Source organism: Psittacula echo, assembly GCF_963264785.1.
Source record: "Psittacula echo genome assembly, chromosome: 14".
Lineage (NCBI taxonomy): Eukaryota > Metazoa > Chordata > Aves > Psittaciformes > Psittacidae > Psittacula > Psittacula echo.
This window is the reverse complement of record NC_137750.1, coordinates 6,079,103-6,092,237: the sequence shown is the minus strand read 5'-3', so window position 1 is coordinate 6,092,237 and position 13,135 is coordinate 6,079,103. Positions and strand designations below refer to the sequence as shown.

Sequence of the window (13,135 nt, the reverse complement as noted above, 5' to 3'; positions counted from 1 at the left end):
AGATTACCTTGTTTCCACCACCATTTTTCCTGCTTTTCCATAGGCATGAAATGCTGGTGTAAGAGGGAACAAAAAAAGAGTTGCAGTTAGTCAAAGATCCAGTTTGATATTAAACAATGAGAGTGGCAGGGCAGCACCGCAGGAACGCGCCGGTGTGGGGCTGTGGGGCTGTTTCTCTTGCCTGCCCTCCCACTTGCTGTTTCAGACCGAGAACTGAAAACCACAGAAGACAGGAACAAAGATGAGGAAAAGATAGAAAGCAGGTTCTTTTTGGATGTGAAAAAAGAGGTGGTGTGAAGTCGCAGTCACACATGGCAACCATTAAAGGCGGCGAAATGTGCCTGGGTAAGAGGCTGTGTGGTGAAACGTTTCTGCAGTGCAAAATCTCAATCAAACTCCCATCTTTATTTTTATCTTCCCACTAAAACTGGACCTCCTGACGCTGCTGGATGGGAGCTCTGAGCTGGTGCCCAGAACGTTCAATCCCATACCCAGAATACCCAGTGCTCACAGCCCACACCAAAGCGCTGCTGCCAAGAGACCTTCTTTTTCCCCCCCTCGCCTCCCATACTTGGGTTGTAGCAGAAAATGATCACTTGGCTTTAAATCATTGTGTTTCTTCTGAAAAAAGAAAATGCCAAGAAAACTCCGCTGGTATTTTTAGATCTAAACTGGGTAGAATGGGAATTGAAACCTCCAGCACACACAGACCACAGTGCCCCATCCTGTCAGCCTCGCACTGCAGACATCCAGCATGAAAACCACCACCCTGGATTCCCTTTTGTTCTCCCTCAAGGTACAGCACACATTCCTGCAGCCACCAGAAAACCAACTTCATTCCCTTCTGGAAGCATCTTTTGCTATTTTAGATATTAACTTACAAACTCTTGATTTCTTTGGACTCTGCTCGAGCTAAACATTAAGGAAACAAGATGTTCTCCCGCAGAATGAGCAAGCAGCATGGCAGGAGACCCACAGCAGGGAAATAACCCAGAGCTGTGATGTGGGGCAGCACTGAAAATAGCTGATGGCTGGGTGACAGGCTGGGGGAACAGGCACACTGCCTGGCTTCACCTCAACTGCTGAAGGAAAAGGCAACAGCCCTCAAGGGGTTTGGTCACACAGCCAAAGGGGCAGGGATGAGAGAGAGGAACCAGCAAGAGGAGGACATCCCTCCAGGAGACTGGGTCATCAGTGAGACACCTCACGTGCCTCCACGTACAGCTACAGCCGGTGATCATCCAGGCTGGGGAGAATCAGGCTCCTTGGCTGCTCTGATGGGATGTTCTAACGAGAACAAGCCTCCAGATGTTGTACCACATGTGCCCATCTGGGGATGCTGGAGAAATCAGAGCTTTTATCTTCTCAAGAAGGAAGCGATGAGCGTAAATAAATGGAGCATCTTCGCAATGGGATCTTCAGATGCCCAGCAAGCTGGGCAGAGCTGACTGCTCAGGAGCGAGAGAAGCCCTTTTAAACCAAGTGTAGTTACTAGAATGGGGACCCTGTGGTCCAGCCCTTCTCCCTGCAGGGAGCAGAGCAGAGCTGCCTCCAGGGTGCTGTCGGGGTCAGTACCCAGCACACGTATTCTGCAGAAACCCAGGCTGCTTTCGGCAGCTTCAGGGGAGGCACCACCTCATCTCCTAGCTAAAAGCTGCCCGGGAAGCACATCCCACTTCCCTTCCTGTCCACAGATCCGCACAAAGCCCTTCCCTTCCACGCAAGGCCCTCGGGCACCCAGTGCTGCCAGGAGCAGGCACCAGCCTGCGGCAGGCCTGGCTCCTGCGGAGCTCCAGGCTCCCTCCGTGTCCCTCCGGAAGGGGCTGCCTCCCTGAAGTGCATTTGCAAAACTTGGTGCCATCTTTGAACGCTGCCAAAACCTCCCACAGCCTCGGCTGCAGGCGCTGCCAGGAGCTCTCGCAGATGTACCCGGGAACAAGCCCACGGTGACAAAGGCTGCCTGTGTGGAGCTGCTCAACCTTGATGCATTAGGATGCATTATAGGAGCGCTGCCTTTCCTCCCAGGGCCGGCCCTCCCGGTGGCACCTCTCCCAGGGCAGAGGGAGGGAGCAGAGGCATTTCTTTCAGCGCCAGCCTTTGCGTGCCAGGAGGTGCCAGGAAGTTTAGAGGCATTACTGGCTCTCTGTGTATTCGAGCCCCTTGGCTTCCGAAGTGCAGAGGACCCCTTCTTCCTGGGAGACGCTCCAAGGTGGAGGGGACTCTCTGTACTTGGGAGAAGCAGCACACAAAGACCTCTTGTGAGGGGGCAGCTGGGCCAGAGTGGTGAGGCCAAGTCAGACGCTACCTGGGGGGCTCCCCCTTCCTTCCAGCATCACAGCACAGCCTTCAAGACCACAGAGCTTCTTGATCTTTTCAGTCTTGAGCAGATACAACTGGGCAGAAGCCAAGCACGCAGCCCGGGAGCATCACATCGGGCTGTCTGAGGATGGAGGAAACCCATCTGTCAGCAACACAGCAAGCCATGTGCCTCTGCAGCACTCTCACCACGGGCAATGCCAGCCAGCTCCCTCCTGCCCAGAGAAATAAGGGAAACCGAGTCAAAGAAGACTCTTCCCTCTCATTTCACAAGCCAACGGAGAGCACTGGAACCCCGTCACCTCCTCCTGTCCCCCCGAGTTGGTCAGGATCACAAGAGAGCTCACAAACAGCGCTGCCGCCGAGCTCTACCCCAAACCCCACACAGGAATCCTGCAGATGTTTTGCTTTCCTTGGCTGCTTGGAAGCTCAAGCACAGCTTCCTCTGCTGTGCTGGGCTGAGGTGGCCCCAGCTCCATGCCAGGCTCCGGGCTGGCAGCACCCGCTGTCCTCAGCAGCACACTGGGTGGGGAAGCTCGTGGCTTTCATGCCCAGACCAGTAATTTACTCCAGACACTCACTCCGCCAGCTCCCAAAGCTTGGGTTTGGATCAGTCGGCGCCACATCTCCTCCCCTGCCCTGCAGAGTCAAAACAATTCTGTGCCCATTAACTGCACTGCAAGAGCAGAACAGAGCCCTCGTGCTCCCCTGGGGACATGGGGAGAGGCTGACAGAGGAAAACAAGGCAAACTGAAGGCTACGATCAGGAAACCATGTGCTACTGCAACAGTATCAGTGTGAAGGTTGTGAATTAGGAGGTCCAAGCAAACTGCAGTTAAACCCCAAGACAGACAAGCACCAGGGCTGGAATGCTCACCGAGGCCGGGGTAGGTCCTGCGCTTGCTGAGGTTGGCCGATTTCACCAGGAACATGCAGGACTGATGAGTCATCCAGGAGCAGAAAACCAGGAGCAGAGCTCCCAGGACGATGCCGCACTGCAACAGGAGGAGAAGGGGGGGAAGATGCCAACAGATGGAAAATCAGCCTGAGAGCCGCCCTCCTCACCTGCAGGCTCCCGCACGGATCCCAGCCACGCTGCTGCCTGGAAGGGAGCTCCCTGCGCTTCAGAGCAGGCAGGAGGAGCAGGACTTGTGCCAGCTCCTGTTTGCTCTCTGCACAGCCCAAGGACAACACGGAGCAGCCACCTGCTTCCCACAGCTTCCAGCTGCACCGACTCCAGCACCGAGGGGTGAACCAGGAGCGTTTCTGGAGCGGAACCTCCACATTCCCTCCCTCCACCTGCTCTGTGCTCTCTCTGCAGGCTCCGAGCACACGGCCCAGTCCTGACCCTGAGGTGCAAACACTGTTGTAAGCTGATTAAATATGAACTGTTTGGGACATTAAAGAGTCTCTGAGCTCACCCTCAGCCCTGTCCCACCTCACTGGCTCATGTGTTCACAGCAAGGGGGTCCTAAACACCAGCCACATTTTAAGCAGGTGGTTTTAAACCAGATCTTAAAGCTGCTGCCCCTTCTCCTGCTGTATTTAAACCTGGTGTTTCCATAGGGATGGCAGCAGCTCCAGGAGCAGAGCTCAGTGTAAGTGCAGCTGGTTTGAAAATGCCTCTGAGCCAAAACCCATTTATCAAATGGATAAATTCCTCCTCTTACCCTTTTACTCACAAAAAATTAGGGAGGAATCAGAGAATCCCAACCTGGTTTGGGTTGGAAGGGACCTTAAAGCTCCTCCAGCTCCAACCCCTGCCACGGGCAGGGACCCCTTCCACTAGAGCAGCTTGCTCCAAGCCCCTGTGTCCAACCTGGCCTTGAACACTGCCAGGGATGGGGCAGCCACAGCTTCTCTGGGCACCCTGGGCCAGCGCCTCAGCACCCTCATAACTTGGAGCCCTAGGGGCAAACAAAACCACGCAGCTCGGTAAAAGAGGCCTCTGCTCCGTCCTCCACCACCCTCCACAGCGCACCCACCCCCCCGGGACGGGAGGGTTCGCGGCCCGGCCCGGTGGGCGCTCACCTGTCGGAAGCAGAAGGGCACGGTGAGCACGCTCACCCCCACGATGCTGTTCACCACGTTCATGATGAGGCCCCAGTTGGAGCCCGCTGCCGCCGCCGCCGCCATGGCCCGGCCCCGGGCCCGGCTCCCGCGCCCTCCCCACGCGGGCCCCTCCGCGCCTCACCCGCCCGCACTCGCCATGGCGGAACCGAACCCGCCCCGCCGCCGGCACCGGCCACAGCGGCACTTCCGGGTTCCGCTGCTCCGCTGGCGCTTCCGGCGGCGGACAGAGAGACGCGCGGGGCAGAGCGGCGCCGGGCGGGACACTCCCACCGGCTGGGAGGACCGAGCTGCTCCCGGGAGGACCCCCGAGTGCGTACAGGCATGCAGAGATGCATGTAACTGCATGTAAAGGAGCACACATGCATGCCTGTAAAGTCATGCAGTTGCATGCACAAGCATATAGGTGCATGCACATGCCTGTAAGGACATGCCTGTAAAGGCATGCACGGGCCTGTAAAGGCCTGGAGATGCATGTGAAGGCATGCAGATGCATGTGACTGCATGCAAATACGTGCATGCAGAGGTATGCATGTGCATGCAGAAGCATACATGCACGTGTATGTAAAGGCAGGCAGATGCATGTAAATGTATGCACATAACTATAAAGGCATGTAGATGCATGCACATGCATCCAAAGGCATTCAGGTGGATTTAAGTGCATTCACATAAAGCCATACATGTGCATGTAAAGGCATACACAAGTGCACACACTTGCATGTGCATGCATACACACACATGCACACATGCAAATGAACACATGCGCACACACACACATGTACACGCATCCCACAGGATCAGCAGGTCCAAGCATCCAGAGAATCCTCTCCCAGGGCCTCGTGGGGTGCAGATCACCAGTGTGTGGGTGCTGCACCCTGAGCCCTGCACCATGGCTGGGTGCCACGTGTGCCAAACCCCACTGAGCACCTGCACAGCCACAGAGGTCACTCACCCAGCACCAGGGACTCCCAGACCCCAGGGGGAGCAGAGCAGGAGGGCGATGGGGGGCTCCGGAGGCTCGCAGGGCAGCACATGGCAGCAGTCAGAGCAGCACACACCAGCAGCACGCTCCCATTGGGATGGAGCAAGCGGCACTCGTATAATTTGCAGCAATTGCAATGGGGAACCGCAGGAATTTGCCCGACAAAAGGGTTGCAGGAGGTGAACACGCCTGGATAATTCCCTCCAGGTGCCGGCTGCGCTTCCGTTCCCTGCGCTGGGGTGGGAGCAGATCCCAGGCATGGGATGGGGAGGGGAGCCCCTGTATCCAGGGACACGCAGTGAGGTCCATGTGTGCCCCACAAAAGCTGCCCCAGGCCCCACATGGCGCATCCCTGTGAGGGGGGTGGCGTGCAGCCGTGTGTAAACATGTGCTCACCTCACACGTGTGTAAATGCACACGCAGACCCACAGGTCTGTGCCAATACCCACATGCCCACATGCAAACCCCCATGCACATGGGCACACACGTGTCTATGGGGCCAGGGGCACCCCACAGCCTTGTGAGGCTGGTGTGGGGCTGGGCCCAGTCATCTCCCACCCATGGGTACCTGAGCACTTACTGGGGATGGCAGCCAGGACCCGTGGCAGGACCCACCCACACCAGGATGGGAGAGCACCTTGCTGTGGTGCTGGGACATCTGCAGCGAGTTAGAGGGGAATCGTGTTTATCCAATTGACATTACACAGCCCCAAACTCAGCACTGGCTCAGGTGGCTTCTGCCCATGAAAGCCAGTGGCCCGGCAAGCACCAAGAGCCACCAGCTGTGACCCCAATGTGTGGAAGCAGGACCAGCCCCTGCTCCATCACCCTGCAGCCCCAAATCTGTCACCAGCACCAGTAAGTGAGCTCAGGGACATGGTACAGCGGGTGGCACAGTGTCCTCAGCACTCACTGGTGTGGCAAGCACTGATGGGTCACCGGTACATGGGGATGCTGTGTGTGACTGGGATGGGGTAAGGATGGCTTGGCTCTGCCGGCTCTCCTTGCATGCCGGGACAATGTGTTTCCAATCGCCGTGTCCCCGGCCCCGCTGTGATCCAAACCACCTGCGGCCACTCGCCTGCAACCCATCAGCTACCGGATAAACAGATCAGAGGCGGCCCCACACCACGAACCGGCCACTGCAACACTGGCACCGATGGGACGAACCAGGGGCTGGTGCAGCATGCAAGCCCCTGGGCTGGGTGGGTTCCATCCTGTCCCCAGCAGCACCAATGGCACATGTAACCCCTCCAAGAGAAGCCTGTTCCTCCAGTGGCACCCGTGGTGGTCAGTGGCATGTACCCATCCGCCACTGTCACCTCACTGTGCCATGGCACAGCCACGCTCCATAGACCAGCATCAGAGCGAGGGGACAGCAGGCGGGGGGCCTGGAGAAACAGGACCCCCACACCACAGCCCGGAGGTGGGTGCAGCTCAGTGTCCCCATGGGAGCCCACACCTCGCACTGAACTGCCCCGCTCCCCATTGACAGATCCCTGGCAGAGCCCGGGAAGAACCCGGCAAGCGTTTAAAAACATAAATTAAAACAAATTGCGGTTTTATACTGCAAATAAGGGCAGTTTTATCGGTTTTATTGCATAACAACCATTAATGAAGTGCGGTTTCAGGCACCTTAATTGCTCAGAGACTAAAGTTCAGCCCCTATCTCTGGCGCGGGCTGGGATTCCCATGCGTCAGGAGAGAACCTGGTGGATGGGAAATGGAAATCAATGTATGGCCGTTATCGGGGACATGGGACCCGAGGCACCCGCGGGATTGACCCAGGTGGGGATTCAACAGCTCAAACCCTGCTGGGGGGACACAAGGGGCTTTGGTGGCTCCCTGGGTGCCACCCCAACGTCCTGGCACATGGGTGCCCAGGGGGCCCTGCAGCCGGTGCTCGCCATAGGGTGGATTTTGGGGGTCGGTGGCCCCAGGCTGCGGGGAAAGCAGACCCCATATGGGGCTGCACGGGACCCCACCACCCCCCGCACAGCACACCGCGCTGCTGTACAACCCCCGCGGGGCCGTGGGGTACGCGCAGCCCCGCGGTAACGGGGATTCACCGGTGGGGGCACAGGCGGGTGCTGAAGGGGGAATCAACGCGCAGTCACGCACCATGCGGTCCCGCCCGCCCCTGCACGCGCTGCCCACCCGCATGCACCCGCACGTACCGTGTGTACGGAGCCGTACCGAGCTCTACCGGTCAGCCCGCACCCGCCCGCACCGCGCTCCGGGACCAAGCCCCGCCCCCGAGTGGGCGGAGCTATGCAATGGAAACGCCTCTCCCCCCGCGCCAATGACCGGGCGCGCCCCGCCCGCCACCTTATAAGGAATGGGAGCTGCTCTTACGCTTGCATTCATCCCGCCCCTTCGTCCCGCCCCCTCTCCGCTGCTCCACCAATCAGAGCGGCGCGCCGGGCCCCCTGCTGGCGCTGGCCTTTGTTTGTGGAGGGAGCCGTGGCCAATAGGAGCTCGGGAGGGGGAAGGGAAGACCAATGGGAGCGCGCGGAGATAAGGGGGCGGGGCGGATGGGGATGGCCCGGCCCGGCCACGTGCGCGCGGAGCCGTCACTGCCGGGCCCGGCCCCGCCGCTGCCTTCGTGTGCCCCCTTCCCCCGGGAACACCGAGCACGGAGCCCCCGGAGCAGCTCCCACGCGTGGCCCTGCCCCCCCAGCACCCGGCCGTACCCCCCCTGCAGTGCCGTGCCCTGCCATGCACCAGCAACGTCAGCCCTCGTGCGCCGGTACTGTACCGGCATCCTCCTGCCCCGGCAGGGCTGTGAGGCCATGGTGAGGTGTGGCCACAGCACCAGCCCTATCCCTTGGGTTCCACCCTGGTTGGGTTGTGGGCCAGGGCTGGTGCTGAGCAGGCACAGCAGCAGAGGTGACATCAGGGCTATGCCATGTGCCAATCTGTATGCTGGGACCTGGCTATGCCTAGGAACCATTGGCAATGAGAAATGTGCTTCCTACCCAGCTGCAGTGCCAGGCTGGCCTCATGCTCATGCCATAGGGTTGCCCACTGCCAGACCGTGCAGCCAGGCTGGTGTGTTCAATCACTCCGGGCTGCTGGTGGTGAGCACGGCTGCTTGAGATGAGCCCTTTGCTGGAAAGGTGAAGGTCACGGTTGGTTTTGCCATCACAGTCAGCTCCCAGCTCCTGTGTTTGATGGTTCTAATCCCTGCTGGTGCTCCAGGATGCTCTCCATCATGGCAAGGCTCAGCCTTGTGCAGGCCACTGCACTGCCATTCCCATTCAGGAGCCATGGAGGTGGTTGGTGATGGGCAGATCAAGGGGTGTTACCTCCATTGCCGGGCTTGCTTGACAATGGCTGCACTTCTCAACCCCTTCCCTGTGTCCTGCCACCGCTAGTCCATGGTTACACCAGCATGGCCGCAGGAGGAGCCATCCATCCATCCGTCGGTCCATCCAGGCCTGCCTGTGATGCTGCTCAAACCACAGGCAGCAGTACCAGGCAGCAGCCAGGCAGGGGTCAGCCTCAATGTCACCGGTGAAGGCAGGGATGCCGGTGCGCCCCAGCCCAGCACCGCCGCGCTCTCCGGCAGGCAGGGAAGCGCTGGAGCATCTCCCCTGACTGGGGGAGAGAACAAAGGAGGGCATCTGCGGCAGAGGGAGTGCCGGATGCGCTGCAGCGCAGCTAATCCGCCCCGCGCCCTCCCCGGGGCCTGGAGCGCCCCGCTGCCCGGCACGGCCCTCCGGCATGGCCCCAGGCACCGGCAGCACCAGAGTGCCACAGGGGTCGGTGCAGGGCCCAGGGAGGGAGCCCGGTCCCACTGCAGCCCTCACAGTGTGTCCCGATCCATCCCGCCGTGCTCACCGGTATCACATTGGTGTCCATCCCGGCTAATGCCGTGCCATAAAGGAAAACATCTCCCGTTAACGACTTTTGTCACCAATGTCATTAACATAATAGGACTTGCACCTCACAATTGAATATTAACGCTCCACCCGGCTGCGGAGTGAGACAGATAATTGCTCTAATACATTTTCCAGTAGGATTTCCACAGCACAGCAGCAATTGCATTAGCAAAACCTGATTATTACCACGGCCGATACAATGGGACACTCAATGGGAGGGAAGTTCCTGCCGTTTTCCTTGGGACCCCCAAGGAAAAGCAGCCCCGTGCCCCTTGCACGCAGAAACCTCCCCAGGCCCAGGGCAGGGGATGATGGAGGTGACGGCAGCGCTGAGCTGCCTCTTCCCTCCCTTGGTGCCTGCAAACACGACCCTTGGTCGCCAGCAGCCTTGCACCACGCAGCAAACCTGCAGCCAGCTGGAAACCCGCCTGTCCTGAGTGCCAGGAGGCTGAGCCGCCTGCATTGCACCACACCGTGCTGTGCCTGGCCATCCTGTGCCATCCTGTGCCATTCTATGCTGTGCTGTGCCATTTCATGCCATGCCATCCTGATCCCGTGCCATGCCATCCTGTGCCGTGCCATGCTGCAGAGCCTGGGTGGGCCATGCAGGAGCAGCAGCAGGGCTGTGGGGAATCCTCCAGGCTTCCTTCCAAGGGGGACCAGCAGCTCCCAGGAGAATGAAGCATGGGAAGAGGCTCCAGCCAAGGCAGGCAGGGAGCCGGGGACCCGGCCGGTGCCAGCGCGCAAGCTGCAGCCTCCTTCCTGCTCCTCTAAACACGCCCAGGCCAGGGGAAGCCCCCCCGGTGCAGCCCCTGCCCTGCACCCCTTCCCCAAGGGTGCTGAGGGTGCCCTGCAATGGGATGGCCCCAGCCTGGCTCCTGGCGCACTCCCCATGGCCCCCGTGCCTGCACCTGCGCTGGGTTCAGAGCCTGCAGCAGCTCCAGGCCCCCGGGGTGCTGCGGAAGGGCGGGAGCACCGGTGTGGGACAAAGCCCATTGTCCCTGGTACAAAGGTGGCCACGGGGCCACGTGGGGTTGGGGGAGCATCAATTACCCGGCTTTAATTGCGCTCGGTTGGACTCGGTTCATTGAGCAACTTCCCTTGGGGAGCCCATGCTTGGGGGGGGGGGGGTGCCCACAGAGGGAACTGTACCCACAGTGGGGGTGTTTGGTGACCCAGTGTGGGGCTGCCCATAGGGAATCTGCCCATGCGGAGGGCTGCTGAGGGGGAGGAATTACCCATGGGTGGCTGCTCACTCTGCCCAGGGATGAGGCTTGGGCCTCCCAGTGTTCCCACCCGGCACCGGGAGCTTCCCCAGCCCTTTCCCACCCCCCCGGTGCTCCCGAGGGCAGGAAGAGCCTCGCAGCGCTGGGTTTTGCTGATTTTGGGGTTTTTTTTGCAGGTCTTTTCTTGCAGAAACCCTTCCCCAGCGCTCCCTGAGCACCAGGGACCAAATAACGCACCGGCCCCAACCCACAGAGCTGCTGGAACCCAGCACACGTTATCCCAACACCGGGATCTGCACCAGCGCTGGGATCTGCACCGTGATCCCATTCAGCAGCAATTCCATGCGCTGGGTTAATCTGTAATGTTATTTATCAGGCCGGAGCCCTTTCCCAGATGGAGAGGGATCCAAGGGGGACGCCTTAGCACAGTTCTCAATGCACGGTGTGCACACCCAGGCAAGGATGCTGCAGGGGGGTCGGGATGCAGCCAGCCCTGCTGCGTGCTGCCGGCTTCCCCCTGATCCAGGCACAGAGCTCATCCCGCCCCAGCCGGGCTGCTCCACTCTGCCTCCAGCTGGGAAACCCAATAATCGAGGAAGAAAAAGAGCTTCTTGGGGGCAGCAAACAGGGAGGGGGGTCCCAGCACGACCCCCCCCCCCCCTCCAGCAGCCCAGCTTCTGCCCTGTTCCTCATCCGGGTGGGGGCAAGGTCCCTGCGGCACAGCGGTCCTGGCCCCACACAGCGCTGCCGGCACCGCACCGCGGCCTTCACCACACAGCCATGGAGGAGGCCGGGTGCTGGTGCGATCCGAGTCCTTCCATGCGTGGGGCCCTGGGCTCCCTGTTGCAGCTGCACATCCCGTGCACCAGCGCCATGTCCCTGGACGGTTGTCCTTGTGCCTGTCCCCATGCATCCTGGTGTGTGCTGGTCTGTCTGTGCTGTGCCGGAGGGTCCCCACGGGCTGTGCCGCGTCCCCCGGCTGCTCACCCTCCTAACTCGATTGTCCTTCCGGTATAATGAATAGCTCCCATGTAATCGAATCACTTTTACACGTTATTTGGATTTATTTGAGCATTTTCAATCAATTACAGCCTTTTATCAAAAAGAAACCCCCAACACAACACACGGGGCCCCAGTGGGGACCCGGTACCGACCCCGGCCTCCCCCTGTTCCTCTGCTGCCTGCTCCCTGCCCTCCCCACTGCATGGCCCTCGGTACTGCACTGCATGGACCACAATATTGCACTGCCCCCCCCCCCCCTTTGCACTGCACGGTCCCCCAACATTGCACCCCCTCATTGCACAGCCCCCTAACATTGAATCCCCCCACCTTGCATTACATGGCCCCCCAACATCTCACTCTCCCTTCCCACATTGCACAGCCCCCCAGCATTGCATCCCTCTATTATACAGCCCTTTAACAATGCAGCCCCCACTGCACAACCCTCTAACATTGCACTGCCCCATCTTGCACTGCACGACCCCCAACATCACATTTCCCACCCCCATTGCAGAGCCCCCTAACATTGCACACTCCCCTCTTGCACCACGTCCCCCCATCATCACCCACCAACACACATTGCACAGACCCCTAGCACCGCATGATCCCCCAACATCTCACCCTCCCTTTCCACATTGTACACCCCGTTAACATTGCACCCCCTATTACACAGCCCCATAACCTTGCACCCCCTCACACCACACGGCCCTCCGACAGCACACCCTCCAACATACACATGGCACAGCCCCCCAACATTGCACCCCCTCATTGCACAGCCCCACAACCCTACACCCCCCATCATACAGCCCTCTAATCGCAGCTCTCCCATTGCACGGCCCCCCAACACTGCACCCCCTCATTGCACAGCCCCACAACATTTCATCCCCAATCTACAGCCCCATAACATTGCATCCCTATTCTACAGCCCTCTAACCGCAACCATCCCATTGCACACCCTCGCTTGCACCGCACGGCCCCTCAGCACTGCACCCTCCATTACACAGCCCCTGCCATTGCAGCCCCGTTGCACGCCCGGCACCCCCCGCCCCGCCGGTGCCTCACCGGGTCCCGCTCCGCTCCCGCCGCTTTGATCCCGGGCTCGGCCGCGCTGCCGGGTCCGCCCGGGGAGGGTTGGCGGGTGCCGAGGGGAGCCTCGAAACCGGCTCCAATTCCCCGCGCTCCCTCCCGCGACGGGGGAGCCTTGAAACCGCGCGCGGGGCGCGTCATCGCTGCTCACCAATCAGCGCCTTGTTTACACTGCGTGATTGGCAGCGGGCTGGCGGGCGGCCAGCCAATCAGCATGCGGGGGCGGGGCGCTGGAATGCAACCGAAGGCGAGCTGCAACCCCCGCTGCAACGCAAGGGTACCCACGGCGCATGCGCGCTGCTTCCTCCTCCCCTCCCCTCCCATTCATCCGCCGGGCTTGAATTAGGCGCCGCCACTGCGCGTCCTAACGCTGGCCGCGCTCTGATTGGCGGAGAGCCTGGCGGGGCGCCAGCCTATTGGCCGAGCGCGCCCGTGACGCCCCGGCGCGCGAGAGGAGCGTAGCTGGAGAATGAAACCAAAGCGGGGGGGGGAGGGTGTTGTTGGAGGCTGGGGCGCGAGCGCCTCGCGGCGGCCAATCAGGGAGGAGGACGGTGGGAGGGAGCGGGCGGGGT

The 13,135-nt window shown here is 60.3% G+C and overlaps 1 protein-coding gene across 1 annotated transcript in view; it reads right to left on the bottom strand.

Moving 5' to 3' along the window:
- The window catches only part of SLC38A10 (solute carrier family 38 member 10), a 33,719-nt gene extending 29,255 nt beyond the window's left edge, over positions 1–4,464 (bottom strand). Inside the window, exons 1-3 of the mRNA XM_080629436.1 lie at positions 4,348–4,464; positions 3,194–3,311; positions 8–53 (exon numbers count right to left, since the gene is read on the bottom strand). Of these exons, the coding sequence (XP_080485562.1) occupies positions 8–53; positions 3,194–3,311; positions 4,348–4,452 (269 nt within the window). The 5' untranslated portion in view covers positions 4,453–4,464. The remainder of the gene's footprint in view (positions 1–7; positions 54–3,193; positions 3,312–4,347) is intronic.
- Between the last annotated feature and the right edge of the window lie 8,671 nt (positions 4,465–13,135).